The 19,790-nt window shown below is 43.2% G+C and overlaps 1 protein-coding gene across 2 annotated transcripts in view; it reads left to right on the top strand.

Moving 5' to 3' along the window:
* Positions 1–5,574: 5,574 nt before the first annotated feature.
* The window catches only part of drosha (drosha ribonuclease III), a 95,496-nt gene continuing 81,280 nt past the window's right edge, over positions 5,575–19,790 (top strand). The window contains exons 1-13 of one of the 2 annotated variants that reach the window (XM_047612152.1): positions 5,575–5,738; positions 6,838–7,684; positions 7,769–7,837; positions 8,496–8,784; positions 10,388–10,529; positions 11,409–11,569; positions 12,525–12,605; positions 13,415–13,501; positions 13,781–13,867; positions 16,582–16,653; positions 17,006–17,087; positions 18,020–18,094; positions 19,252–19,421. In XM_047612152.1, the coding sequence (XP_047468108.1) occupies positions 6,840–7,684; positions 7,769–7,837; positions 8,496–8,784; positions 10,388–10,529; positions 11,409–11,569; positions 12,525–12,605; positions 13,415–13,501; positions 13,781–13,867; positions 16,582–16,653; positions 17,006–17,087; positions 18,020–18,094; positions 19,252–19,421 (2,160 nt within the window). In that variant the 5' untranslated portion in view covers positions 5,575–5,738; positions 6,838–6,839. Of the gene's footprint in view, positions 5,739–6,837; positions 7,685–7,768; positions 7,838–8,495; positions 8,785–10,387; positions 10,551–11,408; positions 11,570–12,524; positions 12,606–13,414; positions 13,502–13,780; positions 13,868–16,581; positions 16,654–17,005; positions 17,088–18,019; positions 18,095–19,251; positions 19,422–19,790 lie in introns of both variants that reach the window. The other variant, XM_047612151.1, reaches the window with a different exon arrangement.

Genomic DNA, 19,790 nt, shown 5'->3' with positions numbered 1-19,790 from the left:
TATCGGAGCTGAATACTTGATAATGACCTGCAGTGTTAAACATTTCTTGATATGTGTGTCTTTTATTTTTCTTTTTCTTTTTTTTAAGTTATTTTTGGGGCTTTTGCTCTTAGCAGCCCCAGCATAAAGTTGCACTTGCAATGACCATTAAGCAGCACGATGTGTCTGTGCAACACAAATAATTGCTAAGAATGAAAGAAAATAAGATTCACACTCGTTCTTGGCCAAAGTGCGAACAGGGTGAGAAGCAACACAAAGGCAGACAAAATTCTGGACATGTGGAGTTTTGAAGGACAACATTAACACTGTGAAGCCTCTGTTAGAAAACACCAAGACACATAATCAGAGTTTGGAAAGTAAGGTTATGCTCTAAAAGGTGACCATTTTGGATAAACGTGTTGCACCATCCTGGACACGGTTTCATTCCAAGCTTCTAACATTAGGCGCCAATAATCCTTCATTTGAAAGCATCACAAATATCATAAAATATACTATACTGTACTATACTATACTATACTATACTATACTATACTATACTATACTATACTATAGTAAACTATACTATACTATAGTAAACTATATTTTTGGACACCTTCTCAATGAATTCAATGAAAAGATGTGTCCAAACTTTACGATACTATACCATACTATACTATACTATACTATAGTAAACTATATTTTTGGACACCTTCTCAATCAATTCAATGAAAAGATGTGTCCAAACTTTACTATGCTATACTTTATTATATTTTTTTTTTACACGCCTTCTCATTCAATTCAATGAGAAGATTCAATGAGAAGAACTTCTGACTGGTAGTGTACAGTGCGACATGAAATAACACTGCATGGAAACGAATATGAAGGTGTCTGAGCTTTGCAGTTTACAAATCAAATCAATTCTCACTGAGCTGAAAATTAGGCGGTCAACACCCTAAATGAAAAATCCTTAGCTGCGTCCAGCTGGTATATTTACGCCACCAGCCACTTTTCCCGAGTAACACTCAGTGATGCCCCAATAATTCATTGCGTTCCTGCCCCTATTTACACTCGCTTTTATTTGTTCTCCCTGCAGGCTTCAAAGCAGCACAAAGCAATGCAGTCAGCTCTGATTTCACTTTCTCAGGTTAAGGGAAATAAATGAGGTATTATGAGGTAAATGTTGTTGTTGGTCCAGTAGGTTCTATTATTTAGTTCCTGTAACAAATTCAAATGACAACTTGAAATTCTGCATAATTAAGTATCATTAAGTAAGCTGAATCATCCCGAGGAGGATCTCTCTGATTGAATTAGTTTTAATTAAAGGAATACATCATCGTCATTTTGCCTTGAATAAAGAATATGTTTCGAGTGCACTCTGCCGCAGTAAAAAAATTTGGACAACCTATTATACCTATGAAATGAATAATTCATGCTTTAAATATTATAATTCACTTAGTATAACAGAAAATAATATATTCTAATGCATATTGTGGTATTTGCAAAAGTATAGAGAAAAAATACTGAATCATACTGAAAATCATTGGAAGATATTCATAAGGTTTTGTAGATATAGTCATTAAATAAATAGAAAATGAGATATAAATATTGATGAAGACTGAGGCCGGAAGTAGAACAGTTAGCTCAGAGCAAACTGTAGGACAGTAGGAAAACATAGTCTCCAAACAATCGTGTAAACCAGGTGTGTTCAAAATGTTTTCAACGACAGCCACATATAGAATAATATACAAAGGACTGGGCCACTCCAGTGAGGTATATAGATAAATGTAGGTGAATCATGCTTGTTATATGATAATTCTTTAAGTAAAAAAAACTATTACAGCTTTTCCTTTTACTTTGTTCCAAAAAGTTATTCTCAGAGTTGTAGCTCTTATTCAGGATGATGAGAAGGTTGAGGGATCTAGGCTTGTTATGCGAATAAGTAATTGGACCTATTAATACCTGAATACTGTGGAACTCATTGATGCTGATAATAGTGTTCTACTCAGTGGGAACAGTGGTGCGTTGTACTGAGGAATGGTTGGCAGGACATGAATAAGTTTGCTGCTTGCGATGTGAAGGACACCACAGAGATAGCTGCTCGTCTGGTTCTCAGTCCCCTTTTCTGTTATGCTAAGTAATTATTGTCAACCTCCAGAGACGAAATGAACAGCTGTGCGGTTTCTAGACATGCTACCATTGTTGGATATCTGCCTTTTTGCAGACTAGCTTCTATATGCTTAACTTCTTCTCATCAGTTTATTTCTTTGGTCCTAACATTTTTGGTCACCAGTGGCAAAAGTCTTCATTTATTTTTATCCCTTTCAACCAATCAGCTTTCAACCTGCACCTTATGTCACCAAGCAAGGGCGATGCACTCTCTGATTGGAGGAGTTGAAATGTGCTTGCTCATTGATTGAATTCCCACAATCCTTCTCTGTGGGTACATTGAGAACTGTGAAAGAAGTATCGACCTTCTCTGCAATTTTCAGCAAGGCAGGAAAAAAACGTCTTCTCCAATTTCCATGTTTGCCCCAGGCTTCTCTCGCCAGGAGCACCGTTCAAGTGAGAACCGCCAATGCGTGTGCCTCCGAAGCAGTTCTGATTCGCCTGAGCGGACACGACAGGGGCCTTCTGTCTGTGTTTTTAATGTCGTGGCTGACGGTGCGTTTTTTAGTTTCCCATACTAACAATTTCAGTATGCATATATTCTGTGGAATAGTTGTTCCGCTGGCTGCCGAGGACAGAGCGATGCGTGATGCCCGGAACACACATTAAGCTAATTCGCCACATCTGTGGGAATATGTCAGCGAGAAAAGGTGAACATTAACAGCGAGGGAACACGGGCACGAAAGCTCAAACAAATTATCGCAAAGAACAAGCGCGCGGAAAATGACGGTACTCCAAAGCGCGGCCTGCAGGAGCAACAAGTGCGAGGCCTTGTTTTTAGCATCTCGTGGCACCGCAGCTTTGTTCTGATTCACTCCATTTATTAAACCGGCATCAAAGCAGATGACTAGAGGGGGAAAAACAACTTACTTTCAATTTGCAACCTTGCATAAACCCTGAGCTTTGTAAATAATCAGCAACATGCCCAATCTGATTTTTTTTTTTTTTTTCCAGGAGTACCTTATGTGCACCTTGTGCTCTAGACCATTAAGAATCTCATTTATTCAGCATTGTCTGTGACCTTTTTGATATTTCACAAAAAAAGTGCCCAACAGCACTGAAATGAGTCAGAGATCACAAATGACATGATATACCTCTAAGAGGTGTTTTACATTTGAATCAGGCCTTATACTGATGATACTTTCCTTAGATATCGCAAACAGCCACCACATTGTGTATTTAGACACCTCTTCTACCAAAGTAAATATTGATATTAATATTAAAATGGTTACATTAATCTCAACCGTGGTACTCATCCATTTATACCATTCTTGCCAGTTAAAAAGAATCTAACAGCCTAACAGCACAATTGCCTGAGTTATATTTGAACGTTTTCTGCAAACAAGAAAAATCTTCAATTATGTTATTAGGCATCAGATTCTTGGCATGTTTGCCTGCAAACAGTGGGTAACTTTCTACATTGTTTGGATTCTCTTTTGTTTGGCACGTACTAGAGTAATCCCTGACACTCACATCACACATATCTAGAATGGTATTACATAATGCAAGTTTGTTTTGTTGTTGTTGTTGTTTAATGGTGTTCAGGTTTGCGTGTGATATTTTATTCAGTTTGTCTTTCCAAAAAAGCCACTTCTTCTGGGAAAGAAGAAAAAATGTATAAAAACATGTCAGGCACAAGGGAAGGTGGGTGTTCGCCATTCTCTGGAGAAGCAGCAGATCGCTTTTATTTTTCAAGGAAGGAAAGGGCGTAGCTGGGATAAGCCGGAGAATATTAATGCTGCTTGAGGTGACCTGAAAAGAATTGCAATAGACTTCTTTTGACCATCAGACACATCAGAGGAAAACCAAGAAGCCTGGTGAGAATGCACCCCTATATTTCTATGACCATAAATTCATTCTCTGTTATTTCTGGTATGAACGTGAATAGCATGTGCTTTATACTTTAAGGTCTGGCTAAGATTTTTTTTTGTGGTATTGGGAATCAAGTCATGATTTTAAGAAACACCCAAATGGATGATAATTTTAAAAAATCTTTGTTCCATTCATACCCATCTGAAGGTAACAGATGAGGATGAGGTCATTGCTCTGAGGAAAACTTTTTCTAGGTCATCCAAAAGTGAGGTTTATGTATTAATCCACGTAAATAGCCCTCCAGCTATCAGCCTGACACAGCATCTCCCAAGGTAGATGATTAGTGGTCGGGGCACAATGTGGGTGTTCTCTCAGAGCAAACAGTGTGGGCTGGTGCACTTTAACCTCACTCTTTCTCATTGATTCGTGCTGGAGAAGAATGTGCAGCGCATAACACCACAGCAGGCGGCACAGCAGTGCTGCCACACATGGAGCTTAGCAACCAGGCCGTGAGCCACGCATTCAGACCAGCATCTCCTGACACTGGATGGGATCAATACGGAACAAAAGTTTAACAGGTTACTCTCTTAGAATAATTGTGTAGAATCTGCATTCCCACCGGTACTCTGAGAGTGCAGCCGTTTAGCCTGGAGAAACACATTAGATTTAGATGCGGTGCCTCGGTCATTCATTCATTCATTCTAGAAATTATGTGTTTCCATGGTAATGATGCCAATGTTCAAGGAAACCCCTCTGCTGCCCTCTAGGGGAATTATGGCAGAAGTACGTAGGGTCAGATTTTGATCATTTCATTTTATTTTATCACATAAAATAGCACGCTTTGTTTATAAGTTAAAAAAAAAAAAAAAAAAAAACAGACCTAAACTCACATAAAACACAAGAAATACAACGTTATACAATCAAGTCCAGATCAAATAAGTATGAGCATTATTCTTAAATTTGGCAAAAGGAAACTAGAATAGAGAAGCATATTGGCATATATTTGTTAACGATACAGAATACAAAACTATTCATTTTCAGTAACACTGAGAGCATACTGAAGAAACAAATGGCTCCATGTAGATGGTGCTTGTGCGATAAGAGTCCTCAAGTCTTTCAATTACTGATCACTTTTCCATTAATGTGACAAAAAATATCAGCCCACACTCAATTTGTAATTTTGTAAATGTTCTTAAAAATATGCTCAGGTTGAGATGCCATGTGTTTTTGCTTGTTTTGTTTTTCCCCCGTCAAATAAAGTCTGTTTTTCTTACGTTTTTTCTTTTCTTTTCTGAAATATTAAATGAGCGAACAAATAGTCACGTATGGTGGCATTGAAATATCTGTCAAAGAATACAACGAATACATTTTTTTTAATTGAGTGCACTATTTATAAGCCTAAAATTGATATTCAAATAAGTCTTATATTAGTATGAAAGTTCTGAAATGTGTATTTATTTTACACAAATTTTCCGCCTGCTGTTTTTGTATTGCACTGACTCTCCGTTCCGACGAGAAACTTTTCAAGTGCAGGAAGCATTTTGATTGGCCAACGGCAGAATCCCCGAATGTGATTGGTCCACCCGTGTCCCTCTCCTTAAACAGTCCGACCAGAAACGCCAGACACTGGGACGGCGTGTGCAGACAGCTATTTGAACTGGATAGCTTTATAAAATTATTAATATTTTAAAGACCATTTAGACTGTTATATTGTTGAATTTTGAGCCTGTAGGAAGGACGGAATGACACGCCTCCGCTTGTAGTTCTCTTTCAATTCAAAGGTAGTTTTCTTCCTTACGTTTATCGGCATGATGCGCTTGCTAGCTTGCTAATTAACATGTTACCGGCTATCAAGTGAAGCTTCGACCTAGCTGCTATTATTGGCTAAATAATACTGTCAGTTAAATAATACTGTTAGTTAAATAATATTGCTGAGTCAGAATAACAAATTTCTCCTATGAAGGCAATTTTCTTTTTACGTTGAAGTGCGTAGTGGCAGAAATATTATAAATTCATGGATATACGAGCCATCCCCTGTTAAATTTACAGTTTATATTTGTATTTATATATATGTTTATCTTGTGTCCTGTATAACTGTTTCCATTGTAGTACCTTTTTACTACTGATAGGTACAACAATACATTGCACTCTGCATTCTACTAAATATAACTGTGCACGTGACAAATAAAACCTGGTCTTAAAAGGGTGCAGCCTGCTAGGTAACGGAGCTTACATCAGTACTATAAATACCCAGCTGTTGGTAAACAGTTTCACACAACAAATAATATTTGATTGCTACCTTTAGCTCTTCTAATAGTAAGGATGTGACCCAACTCATAGGTGCTGTTTGAAGGTTTTTTATCGCAAGCTTGAGATGAAAACTAAAGCTGGTTCATTTCCATCATCATTATGTCTATCAGCTGTTTTATTTTATGGATATTTTCTTTCCAGAACTTTTCGCTATCATCATTATCTTTTATTTAAAATCCTTTAGACGTGCATGAAGCTGCAGCGCGTTGATTTATTAAGTTGCACAGGACTGGTGTTGTGTCAAAGCCTGGCTCTGCTTCTCTTTGGGTTTCCCTGACCAATAACTTAACTAACCGTCCGTCGTATGTCCAAAAATCAGTCACAACTTTCCAATAAAGACTACTTAAAGACAAAATATGCCTTGACACAACATTCGGAGAACCCACATTGAAGTTTATTCTAAGGAATTGAAAGCCTCCCTATGATCTGATATAGTTATTGACATTTTTCACAAATGTGCATCGTCTCATATGCTTTCAACTGTCACCCTTTTTCTTTCAAGTGTGTTTATATTCATTTAGGTTACAAGTGAGTATCTGTCTTAACTTGATTGTTCTGTCACGTCCACAGTCATGTCTTTCCATCAGGATCGCGGGGGACCGAGGGGAGGAATGCCCCCGGGTCAGCACGGCTCGCCCCAAAACTACCGCCCTACCAACCTGAGGCCGCCCCCTCCCCAGCCTCCAGTTCCCCCCTACCATTACGATCCGCAGACTCCTCCCACTTCGGGGTACCCTGGAAACAGTGGCTACATGCCGCCGCACTCCGACTTCATGCAGTACCCTCCTCCATCTCCGTCCCAGCCGCCTAATTCTCTTAACCAGTGCCCAGTGCGTCCCCCTTTTCCCAAGCCTCCTGCTAGGCAAGGTTTCCCCGAGCCTCCGCCTAACTTTCCACCTCCTCCCTTGCCCAGCTCCGCAGGTGGTCCGACTTCCGGGGCCCAGGTGTCTGCTCAGAATCCCTACCACAGTTATATGATGCCTCCCGTGCCCCCGCCGCCAATACCACACCCACCCATGCCTCCCCCCATGTCCTCTCAGTCGATGGGCTACCACCCTCCGTATTCCATGAACTACCCCCACCCTCCTTTCCCTCCTCCCACATTCAACCCGGGCTACACCCAGAATCCCACCCAGTTTCAACCGGACCATGGCATCCGGCAAGGGGGGCAGTACAAGTATGAGAAGCCCATGGACAGCAGGAGATCTCCAGAAAGAGGATATCGCCACGATGACCACAGGCAGAAGTGCTATGGCTACGGCAGCCACGGCGACAGGCACAAAGCGGAATTTCCCGGAGAGAGGAAGGACCGTGGAAGAAGTCCAGACAGGCGGAGCAGGCCGGAGGGTGGACGGTACAGGTCTGAGTACGACAGAGGCCGGACTCCCCCCAGACACAGGAGCAGGGATCGCAGCAGGTACACGCTACAACTCCTTTCTCAAATGAATGAACCAGTGAAACAAATTCCGTCTTCGTGTGACCGCTCTGTATTTGTTCACAGAGAGAGGTATCGGCACAGAGAAAGCCGGAGATCCCAGTCGCCCGACAGGCACAGGAAGAGGCCTCGAAGGTACACGTGTAGTCCCTTATTTGCTTTGCCGCAGCTGATGTGAAATACCGATCGCTTCTCGAAACACTTACAGGCTCGTGTGTTCAGGAAATCTTAGATCAGTCTGGTATCTATTCAGTCCTGCAACAGATGCATTATTAAGAAAGATTTTTTTTCACACTTTTCAGTGCATCTTTTGAATCATTTAGTTTGCTTGCGTGGTTCCCGGATTTCTTTATTGCCAGCAGGAATAAAATAATTGCATCTCTTAAAATATCCATTTTCAATGAAAAATTTATATTAAAAGGTCCTGGAAGCTAACCCGAGGCTAACAACCACAAATGAAAGACTCGTCCTGCTGAGAGAACTCTGAATCGTCTGCTTGCTTCTGTGCAGAGACAAGTTGTGCTTTGGCAATAGATGTCATTATTTATTTGTGAAGGAAATTATAGTACAAGCGCACTTCCCTAAAGTAGAGGTACTGTGAGAGAACTTAACGTTTGATAATCTCCCTCAAACATCCAGTTTACGTTTCCAGAGAGACTGTCGTGTATTAAACACGCTTTTTTCTTCGTAATTAATCCCAGTGACACATTCACTTTGCTTATTACATGAAGCGATGAAGATGTGATTTCGCATCTTTTCCCATCTTTTCTGACTGTGAACACGCTGTTTGCAGTCGGTCGACGAGCCGGGACAGGAAGCGCGGCCGCTGGGAGGAGGAGAAGGAGCGGAGGTCGGAGAGCTCCTCTGGGCCGAGCAGAGAGCGCAGCTACTCCTCCGTCAGGAGCCGGGACCCCGAAGAGGCCGCCGGCGACCGGGACCGAGAGCGAGAGAGGGAACGGGAGAGGGAGAGAGAGAAGGAGAAGGGGGATGAGGAGAAAGAGGAGGAGGAGCAGCTGAAGCCTGCCTGGATCCGCTGCACCCACGCTGAGAACTACTACTCCAACGATCCCATGGACCAAGTGGTACTTTTCTCTTTCTACACTTTGCAGCATGAAGATGTCTCTGTCTGCAGTTTAGTAAAGGCCCATTAAACAAGGGAAAGTCTGACTTGATCATTTTTATTTGACTGTCAAAAGAAACTTCACCAGATTCCTCTGTGATGACAGTGTTAGAGTCCTCCAGAACAAAACAGAAGCGCGCAAAAGACGCCTCAGTCCTGCTTTGCGAATCACCACCTGCCCTCTCGAATCCTTTTCTGCTGTCTTTGAATTTTGCGGGTGGCGCCAACTCCTTTTTCTTCACTAAAACCCTGACCTTTGCCGGCCGTCTGTAGCGAATGCTGGCCTCAGCCACTTTCTCCCCATGAATTACACATTCTGGCAGACACCTGAGCTGCCCTTCAGTGAAGCTAAAGTGATGGTAAATGTTGAGATGAAACCCAGTTTTATCCCTTTACCTCCTCCAAGAACAGATTTAGCGCTCGGGCCTTTTCTGCCGTGACAGTCAGGATTCCAGCTTCGCAACAGAGATTTCAGATCTCAGTGGAGCGGCCTCTTGTGCATGAACTACACTTCCCCTATTGTATGCACAAACTTTCCCTTTTTATTAAGAAGCTCAAATACATGTTTACTCGGCCCTTTATTGTGCAAGGAACGTCAGCACACATTTGACCTTTGATTGTGCCTCTCAGTGAGGTTTAGAAGCATGTGGTTTTCACTCAGCCAATCAGAGGAGATTAAGGAAACATTCAGGTCAGATGTGGTCTGCTAGGTCCGCCTCATAAGTGTTTTATTGTTAAGCGTTGTCGGTGTGGAGTGTATTCTCAAAGAAGATGCAGACACTGGGGCTCTTTTGTAATTATTTTAGTGAGGAGTCATGCAGAACAACAGACCGTTTCCCATTCGCTGGCCTCGGCCCTCTCTCTTTTTTCTGGAACCCCCCCCTCGGTTTCTCTCCCCCAAAACTAAAAAAAACAAAAAAAACACCAGCGGTCTCTTCTTCCCTGGGCAATAGCAACATACATGTGAACATGAATACCTGTGCATTCAACAAAACAAATCATATTAATTAATTGTTACTGTAATCTGTATGTTGACAAGTGCCTGAATCAGCACTTATGTTCTAATGGACTAAATACATTGTTTATCAGTTAAGGGCAAGGAACCATATATGGTAACTTAATTAGATACTTCCATTTGTCTTTGTTTTAGATAAACAACTGGATGGTAGAGAATCATCAGAGGAGGGTTTTAGAAGTTTCACTAGTCACCCGAGGTCTAAATGAAAGTGGAAAGTTTAGGTTTGTTATGCAGAAGGTGTAGCAATGTTAATCGTGTGGAGCACACCTTGTTCTCACATGACTGGGTTCTGTAACAATCCAATACTTGTCTACAGTTACATGATGAAGATTATCTTCTTATTCATGATTAGCTGTTCTCTAGTGAGAACTCACACACACACACACACTTTCTGTTTTCTCTATACTGCATTCACTGAAATGCAAAACTGTGTTTAAAACATCATGTGGATAATAGTAACATTCAGTATTTTCTGTAGCTAGTTTTTTTTGAAATGGGAAAAACTCCATCTCGGATGGTTAGTTATTTCTGAACCGACTCATTCCAGGGAGACTCTACGGTCGTGGGGACGAGTAAACTGAGGGACCTGTACGAGCGCTTCGAGGAAGAGCTGGGACGGAGGCAGGAGCGAGCCAAGGACGCTCGACCCAAATGGGAGCCGCCCAAGACCAAACTGGATGAGGATCCAGGTCCGATGCAAAGTATAACTAGTTGGGTATAATATTAAACGGTCATTTAAATGGAGCGTATGTCTGTCATTGATCATTGTTTTATTCACCTGCAGCGCTGAGATATAGATTCCCTTAATTAAAACCTGCTCGCTCTCGCCGCCGCGTTTGCGAACAACAGCCGACGTTTAATGCATCTGTTGACATCCCTCTGTTATTGACATGCACAAAAACGTGCCGTCTTCTCGGCGGTGCTTTGCAGCGCGAGAGAGATTAAGTTAAGTGTTCACGATGGTATCTGCAGGGCTCTCTGTCTGATTGTCTATTGCACCACGGCAATAATATAAATCTCACTCAGGGAGATCTAATTTGCTAAATATGTTGCTCTGGGCAACTTCACAACCAAGTGCTCGAGTTAAAACGCTGATAAAAATGGAAGACTCTCCTTAGCTGAGAGCCACAAACCGTTCAGCTGAATGGTAATTATAATCCCCGGTTTGCTGTGAGGGTTCTTTCCAGTTGGGGGGGGGGGGGGGGGATAGGGTGCCAGATGTCTGCTCTGGCAACAGCGCTGTTCCTTAAGTCTCACATCTGCATGTTCGGCTGCGTTTGGCGTGAAGAATTTGAACAATAAATTTAACATTAAGTGAGTTCTAATTAGGGGAGAGATCTGAAACTTTGCTGCATCATCAGCGTCATGCGGGTTGTTATTCCGGTACAGGAGCGGGAGGAGGAGGAACTCTGAAACCTTTCTGACAGTTTGAGACTTTATGTTGTGTAATACAGCTGAGCAGGGCAACTTAACCGCTCGACCAGCCCCAGCTCACCGCGCCGGGGCTCCAGTCGTCAGCACTATATAACGCTCCCATGATTAAGGTCCTTGTGGCGCTTTGATTTCAGACGACAGCAGCAGTGAGTCAGACTGTGAGTCGGACGGCGAGGGAAGCACCTGCTCCAGCAGCTCTGACTCAGAGGTTTTCGATGTCATCGCCGAGATCAAGAGAAAGAAAGCTCACCCCGACCGGCTGCACGAGGAGCTGTGGTACAACGACCCCGGACAGGTCAGGAGCGGTGGAGATGGATTGTTTTTTTTTCTTTGTGCGGTAATTTCAAGCGTCGAGAAGAAAAGCTCCGGCTGAAACCGTTCCCTGAGGCGGCCTTGGATTCGAGAGTTCACTCGATATTCCACAGCTTTAACAAAAATATCTGTAAGGCTACACCTGTCCTTTTGATTTAACCGTCACGCTCCAATATTTGTAGCCTGAACGTGATCCTAAAAGAAACTCTTTTTTGTTAAAAACGAATCGAAAGAAAGAAACAAAGCATACATCCCTTACAACTACCATACCACGACTATGGCCATAGGGCCAGTATGTGCATTTTTTTTTTTTCTAGCCTGGTGCTAGAGAGGCTATGGAGCCGTGCAGCCCATACATTGCCGCTCCCCCACTAACAGAGCGCGTGCAGCTAGAAACTGGAAAATGCTTGTGCTCTACCTCTTTTTACCTGTTTATCGAGTTCACTAAACGTTTATGTTTTTGGATAAATTTGAGATTTGCAACATTTGTTATCATCGTGTCATATTTACAGTAGCTCAGAAGAATCGGCAGCACATTATCGGCCATCGGCCCCAAAAAATCCACATCGGTCAATCCCTACTTTCAACTTTTGTCGACTGCCAAACATGTATTTTTTTTTTCCAAAAGAGCTCCTGTAGGGGGCAGCCACGAAGGCTGCGACTCTGACTCTGCTGTTGTTTGTGCTTTGAACTTTAAATTTCACTGAACTGATGAAATGTTCGGAAACAGCATAACAATAAAGCTGAAGGCCAGCAGCTTTACACACAGCATATCCATATAGACGTACTCAAACACTGAGCTCAAAGCTTCAAACTCCAGTAGAGAAGTTAAGGTCAGGAGTCTGCAGTTTGGACATGTAAAGTGTTGAGTGGGCTCTGTGTCGTACATGGAAAAGCGAAGCGGCCGTGTCTGATTTACGTATTTTCTTTCTGTCCAGATGAATGATGGTCCCCTGTGTAAGTGCAGTGCCAAGGCCAGACGTACAGGGATCCGCCACAGCATCTACCCAGGGGAGGAGGTATGACATGCCGTGAATAAATCACCCTTTTATAACCTTGAAATCGTGCCACGGAGGGGCGCGGGGATTATTCTAGTCGGCCTAAATGTATTCTCAAGGCAGAGGCCGTTTTCTATCGCGCTGAAGGGACCGTGAGTCAGATCGTATCATCTGAAAGAATCAGATGACAATATTACATCTGGAAGAAACCGACGGGGTCTTTAACTTCAGTCAAGTCAATTATTTTGCCAGACACTTTCATATCTGATTTGTGTTGTGTAATGATAAGTCCCATCTCTCTTCAACACGAGGCAACACAAAGTTACGGATTAACCTACAGCATCGTCTTTTACATGTTAATATTATTCTAAAGTCATTATCCAAATGAAAGTAAACGCCCGTGACAAAATGAGCATGGTTTCCCCCTCATTAATAGATATCTTCACTATTTGGTTGATCTGTCAGTTGATTGTTTTATATGTGTGATGAACTCTCTTTACAAGTCACTTAACTGATGAATGATCCTTTAATGAGTTGACCAGTCACAAGTATAAACTGAATATTTTTGCATTTTCAACTGTCCGAACAACACAAGAATTGTGGTGGACATTTCTTTTTTTTTTTTTTGCCCTCTCCACAGTGACGCAGGTTCGTTTCCAACCCGTAACTTTTGCTGCATGTTGCCTCCTTCTCTCTTTACCCTTTACTTTGTGTCTCTCTTCCCAATAAAGACGCAAAAAGATTTAAAAAAAGAAACAGCCATGAGTTAAAGTCCTAAAAGTCTAATGTTTTGTCTAAGTGTGACCATTTATCTTGTGCTTCCTTTCCAGCCTGTGAAACAGTGCCGACCAATGAACAACAACGCGGGGAAACTGTTCCACTACAGGATCACCGTGTCTCCTCCCACCAACTTCCTGGTACGACTTCGTCTCTTTTGTCAAGACCCTAAAATGAAAGAAAAACCACTTGCAATCGTCTCACTATGCATAACACTATATAGTAAAATCTGTAATGCTAGTGCTGTTATATCCACAATATGTTAACAATCTTTAAGTCAACTCTAAAGAGTAATGACAGCCTTGAAGATATTCACTGTGGAAGGTATTTTCCACGGTGTCGCGCCAGTGTTCACTGTGTTCACATTCACAGCACGAAGCCTCGTCACATTAAAGTATCGCGCTTGTTCTCCGTTCCAGACCGACAGGCCGACTGTGATCGAGTACGATGACCACGAGTACCTGTTTGAAGGCTTCTCCCTTTTCTCCCACACGCCTCTCACTAACGTAAGCCTGCTTCGAGATGTTAGCGGCGCAGCCAATAAGCCGTGAATGTTCCACCGAAGTGGGTTCAGATGTTTGTTTGTTTTTGTTTTTTTAGAGGTAAACGGTGCGAGTCACTGCGGCGTCATTTTTCTCAGTTAGGCTCCTGTTTTCTTAGATTTTCCGCTGTTATTTATTCACTCGCTTGGAGTCTGCAGTTCCCTTTAAGTTGTGTTTTTGGAGCTTGCTCCGTCCTCACAAGCAACACAATCTAATTGACGTTGCTCACGGTTTCACCTTGGGGAAGTTGTTTCATTCTCAAAGGCATGAAACAAGACTTAAAGCTCCTCTGATAGAAACATTATGGATTATTGATCTAACATCTCAACACTAGTACGTGGAGCTTCAGGAAAATTATTTTGAGGGTTAGAATCTTTAACATAGCTCTTGCACACCATTTAGTTTAGTTTATTTAGTTTAATGAACATAAAAAACAAGTAAACAGAAACTATATATATGTATTCTTCACTGCCTGTCAGTAATAATAATAATAACCATGAATAGAAATACAAAAATAATAATAAAACAAATAGTAAACACCCATATTTTTTGCGTTTACGTGGGTCCTTAAAGTGAAAAGCAAACAGAAAGTTAGCAGCCTGAATGTCAGACACTTTCTTCACCTGGAATAAGTCGTCTTGTAAACTCTACCACTGAAGTTTTTCTTGAGCTCGAGCTTTTCTGTTCCAGGCGGTTTTGTTTGAAGTACAAACAGAAACTTCACGCTGCTGCCAAGTCATCGACCAGCGGCGTGATAACTTCTGCCAGCGCGTCAGCGCAGGAGTATTAACACGTACCCCTCACTGAGCTTTTGGAAACATAGGGTGGTGTCATGGATGGTTCGTCCGTCACTGTTTACAGATAATTACAGATAGTGGCTGCGTCGTGAGTTTAGAACGAATAACAATTCACTGAGAAGGTGCAGAACGTTAACTAAAACAAAACAAAGTGAGTATTAATGCATGTTTCCATATGTGTACCTGTTAAATATTCACACTAATATGTATTTATTCATGTCCAAGTGTTCAGCATACATCACTGTGAATGTATTTTCTCCTCCTCATGGGTTGATAATCAGGATTATTAATCACGGTTATTCATCATATTAGGGAAAACATCTGTATTTTTATTGCGCTACTTTTAAACAAACAATATTCAATCAAAATGAAACTTTAAATCAGAATAAATGCTAAATAATGACAAATAAAGGTTACACAGATGGTTGTTTGGATGGACAGCGACGTGGATCGTTAGCTTTGGCGTACATGTGTGATGTTCTTCTAGATGATTGGACGGATTAGTTGTGTTACCCTACGGGGCAGACACAATTCAGCTGCACTCTTCGCATATAAATCCAAAACAAGTCTGTGATGACTTGCTCTTGTTAGTCCACCAGGTAACCTGAGGCTGCTGCTCCAAAGGGCGCTGGCTCGTTAGTTGGGAACCATGCATTCGCCCCCTGGTGGTTGGCTGACTACTGGTTGAGAAACTGCTCGATTAGATATGCAGCAGAACCTGTGATGAAATCTGATCAATTGTGCCGCCCTTCTCCTGTGTAAAGATGATCAGTTTTGTTTCCTCCCCATACATAAGGCAGCCCATAGCCCAACTGCAGCTCAGTGAAGCCTTGATTGCCCCTTACAGAACACCGTCCTCCTCCTACGTGCCTGGCAGCAAACATCGTTTATGTCAGAGCCGCCCTCCCCTCCCCTTTCTTCTCCTCCTTAAGCTCCACTCTCCTCAAAAATAACTTCAAATCGGCTTTTGGCTCGGGGTCGGCTCCTTTGTTGCCTGGACAAAGTGCTCCCCTCTCACTTGGCTGACCTTGTCGAGGAGTCCTCTCCCTCCCTTTTGAAGGCCCATCAGTAACTGTCGAGCATTAGAGATGTCGCCACTTAAAAGGACCTCTCTTTCTGTAGCCATTCGAGCCGGGGCCCCGACTTTTATCCCAGCGACCAACTTTAAAAGGAGCTAAAAAATCAACCGAACCCTCGCAAAAAAAAAAAAAAAAGGGAAAAAAAGTGTGTGAATATATTTGTGTCCTGATATATATGCGCGTGCTTGTGTCTTCCTGTGTGTTTTCTCCTGCTTGTTTGAATAATGGAGTACTTGGTCAATATCCGTCTAGCATGAAAAGAGCCCCGAGGATTAGACATGATTTGAACTGGATAATTTAAGCGGCCCTTGTTAAAAGCCGGGGTAAACGCTTCACGGCGGCGTGGGGATTAAGAACCTCTGAGCATGGCGATATTAGCCCCCTGCTAGTTAGCTGCTGGGATGGGCAAGAATGAATGCGGCTCCCAGGTTAATCTCTTAAAATGGACCCCTGCGCTCCGACAACAAAGACCGTGTAACTAGGGAGATTAAACACAGAGGGGCAGGCTTATCTATTTAGGAAGATTTGAGTTACTTCATTTTCAAGAGTCAGGTGCAGGCCCGTGTGTGTGTGTGTGTGGAGGCGTGTCATTTGCAGGAACTGTTTGCAAACGCTCCGGTTTTTAAACTTCACCGTGTTTTTGCTCATTTTCCAGCTCCGCACTAGTAAAAAAAAAAAACTAAAAAAAAACGAGCTTTTAATGAGTTTCCTTGAAAAGCTGTAACCTCTGCAGCCTAACGCCACGCTAATGAGTCGGCCTGTCCTTTCTTCTCCACGTCCTCTCTTCCTTTCATCATCACAGATCCCATTGTGCCGTGTGATCCGCTTCAACATAGATTACACCATTCACTTCATACAGGAGATGACGCCGGAGGTCAGTAAAACCCCACTTTATCTCCAGCTCTTTTTCTCCCCCCTCTCAACCCCTTTGTTTTTATCTCAAACGGCCCGAGCCTGAGCGCGGCTGAGCCACGCGTAACCCCTCGCACCTCGGTGCTCGGGTGCGCGAAAGGTGCTAATCCCTTTAGAAGAGGGGAAGAAAGCTCAATTTTGACCCGCTGAGGTTGACTGTATCGATAAGGCGGCTTATGCGATAAAGTCAGAGAACTGGATTTACTTATCCGTCATATCTACATTAAGGTGCTCTTTGTGGCGGCGTGCCTGTGCTCTGTTCTCACATGCCGCTGCTGTCGAACGCGCTCTCACTCTCCTTCTGTTGCGTTCAGAACTACTGCGTCCGGGGCCTGGAGTTGTTCGCCGCCTACTTGTTCCAGGATATTCTGGAGCTCTACGACTGGAACCTGAAAGGTACGCCTCCCCGGACTTTTTGTCCGTTTTTCAAAAGCCATTACGCACATATGACAGGAAGTGGCGGCTTCGCACGGCTTCATAAATTATGGTTGAATTCGCGAATTGTCCTACCGGGCTCTGTCGCGTTCACGCAGCGTGACATCAGCTTTGACAGTGAATCATGTCAAAATGAGAAGCAGCGGAAATTAAACGAGACCTTAAATGGATGTCGTTCTTTATTTGTTCATACATGAAAATACGTGACTCTCCATACCAGCAGGTGGCAGTAGTTATTGTTGCTAGCGTCCTAATGTCATAATTATAATACTAATGATAATACTAAATACAGTCAGGCTAGTTTAGTTTTCACTATTTATCAGTGTTTATAAGTTTTCTGAGTAATTTCAAACTTTGAACGGTGATGGATGAACACAAGCTTTTTCATATTGACAGACGTTTATAGGCGATAAAGACGATTTATAGGCACATTAATGGTGAAAGTAAGTGATTTATTTCAACATAGCACATCCGCCCCATAGGGTTACACTGTAGAATCTTACCTCTGATGTGTTGACCATGGGAGACCAGGAAGCTGGGGAAAAACAACAAATCAAATCATCTTTATTTACCATGTGTATAGGTACATACAAGGAGAGAACCATGCAAAGACCAACAGTGACACAAAAACTCCACTAACTGAACAAATATCAACATTTAATGTTTATTTAGCCCCAAAATACATGACACATTTAAAATATTTATCACTTGTTTCACATCTGTGGCACAAAAAAAAGCTTCATTTGTGTTTTTCTCGCATTACCACCAACATAATGTCAAATTTACACTTGCGCTTTTGTGTGAAAAGCTTTTTCACGCGAGAGTTTCAGCATTAAACATCGTGTTCCGCTTGGAAAAAAAAAAAAAACCCACAAAAAATGTCTTTCTTCCAGGTCCTGATCCCGAGAACGAGTCCTCCGGGTGCCAGCAGTTTCATTTCATGCCCCGTTTCGTCAGATTCTTACCTGGTAGGACTCTAAACAACCTACACAGAGCCCCGTTCTGCTTCCCTTTTGTCATCTGTCTCCCTCTGGTGGTCCTCGCTCCTCGCATCCCGTCACGCCGCATGAAAGGAAAAAAGGAGCCGGCAACATCTGCTCGGAGCGCTTCTCGGCGATGCTGATATATGTGGCGTGTTCCCGGTCGAGCGGGTGCCTCGGCCGCCCTGCGTGGTGTTCATCTTCGATACACATGATGGTGCTGCTGCACTGCGATATCGCCGCGGCGTTTGTTATGACAGTCCGCGCCACCCACCTCCTTTCCATCCGAGAGGAAGGAAAAAAAAAAAAGAAAAAGAAACAATTTCTCTCGTATCTTTCCCAATTTAGTCAGCTACAAACACTTATCCGCCTCTTTCACAAAAGCACAAACAGAAAAATCCGATGTTTCTGATTTGATCTGTAAAGAGACGGAGAGTGAGAAGACGCGGGGAGTTATGCCGAGAGCGTGATGAGCGCTGTGTGTGTGTGTGTGTGTGTTAAAGTTACAGCATGTGCGTTTGTTTAGCGCGTCCCTTTTCCCGAGAAAGAAGAGCAGATATCCGCTTGTGTGTCTGGTCATCTGAACGCTGGTAAATGGAGGTCAATCAATTTTGCCAGAGTGTCCATTAAACTGCCTCTATTTGACCCGCTTGATTACATGCTTGTCCTCGGGCCCCGGATTTTTTTTTTTCCGCACGCGCGTTTTTCGCGTGCGTCCGTCCGCTTATTTTCAGAATTTGTAATACAGATTGGAATGCCATTAAAGGCGCGTCATTATGTGCCTTTCGCGTGTCGCGCGCCGTCCGACCTTGCGTCGGTGCGCCCGCGCTTTCTTCCCCTCAACGGTGTGATTGTGATGCATGGGAACATTTTCGCGGCGTGTAATATTGGTGAGGGAAGAAAAAAAAAACAAAAAAAAAAACGTCGAGTTTGCAGAGGTGAGGCGGGCGAGGCGCTTATATGAAAACAGAGATTTTCTCCTTAGTGATTTTGCTCCGAGGATTTTGAACGGCAGAAGAATGAAAATTAATGAAAAGTGTCTGTCTGTCTGTCTGTCTGGTTAACTCTTTCATGATACTTTTCATCCTCCTGTTCATGCAGATATTAATTTTTTTGTTTGTTTGTTTGTTCGTAAATTATCGTAGATGGTGGGAAGGAGGTGCTGTCGATGCATCAGGTGCTGCTGTACCTGCTACACAGCAGCAAGCCCCTGGTCCCCGAGGAGGAGATCGCGGACATGCTGCAGTGGGAGGAGCTGGAGTGGCAGAAATATGCGGAGGAGTGCAAGGGCATGATCGTCACCAACCCGGGCATGGTGAGGCCTCCGCTTCTCCCTTACGACCGGAGGCGGCTTTGTCTGACGCCTCAAGGACGTTTGCCCCCCCCCACCCCCACCCCCCCCCCCCCCCCGACACTGTAGGAATAAGGCTGTTCCTGTGCGGCCTCTGACACGAGCGGCGTCACCTATTATCCCCCAAGGACGCCCGTCGTCACCGGCGCTGTTTCGGGCCGAGAGCCCTCGCGTCGCGGCGAAGTTGGTTAACCTTCTCGTCCCGCCCCGTATTTTAGAGGATGTGCAGTAATTGTGTCTGGGTAAAGGTGAGGATGTCATAGCTAGCTAAAAGGTTGCATATGAGGAGCGAGTATGATTGTGTAACCTTTGGTGTGGGTGAGTTATTGAGTC

Source organism: Mugil cephalus, chromosome 18 (assembly GCF_022458985.1).
Source record: "Mugil cephalus isolate CIBA_MC_2020 chromosome 18, CIBA_Mcephalus_1.1, whole genome shotgun sequence".
In the NCBI taxonomy this organism is placed as follows: Eukaryota; Metazoa; Chordata; class Actinopteri; order Mugiliformes; family Mugilidae; genus Mugil; species Mugil cephalus.
Note: the sequence above shows the minus strand (reverse complement) of the source record. Positions and strands in the feature narration are given on the sequence as shown.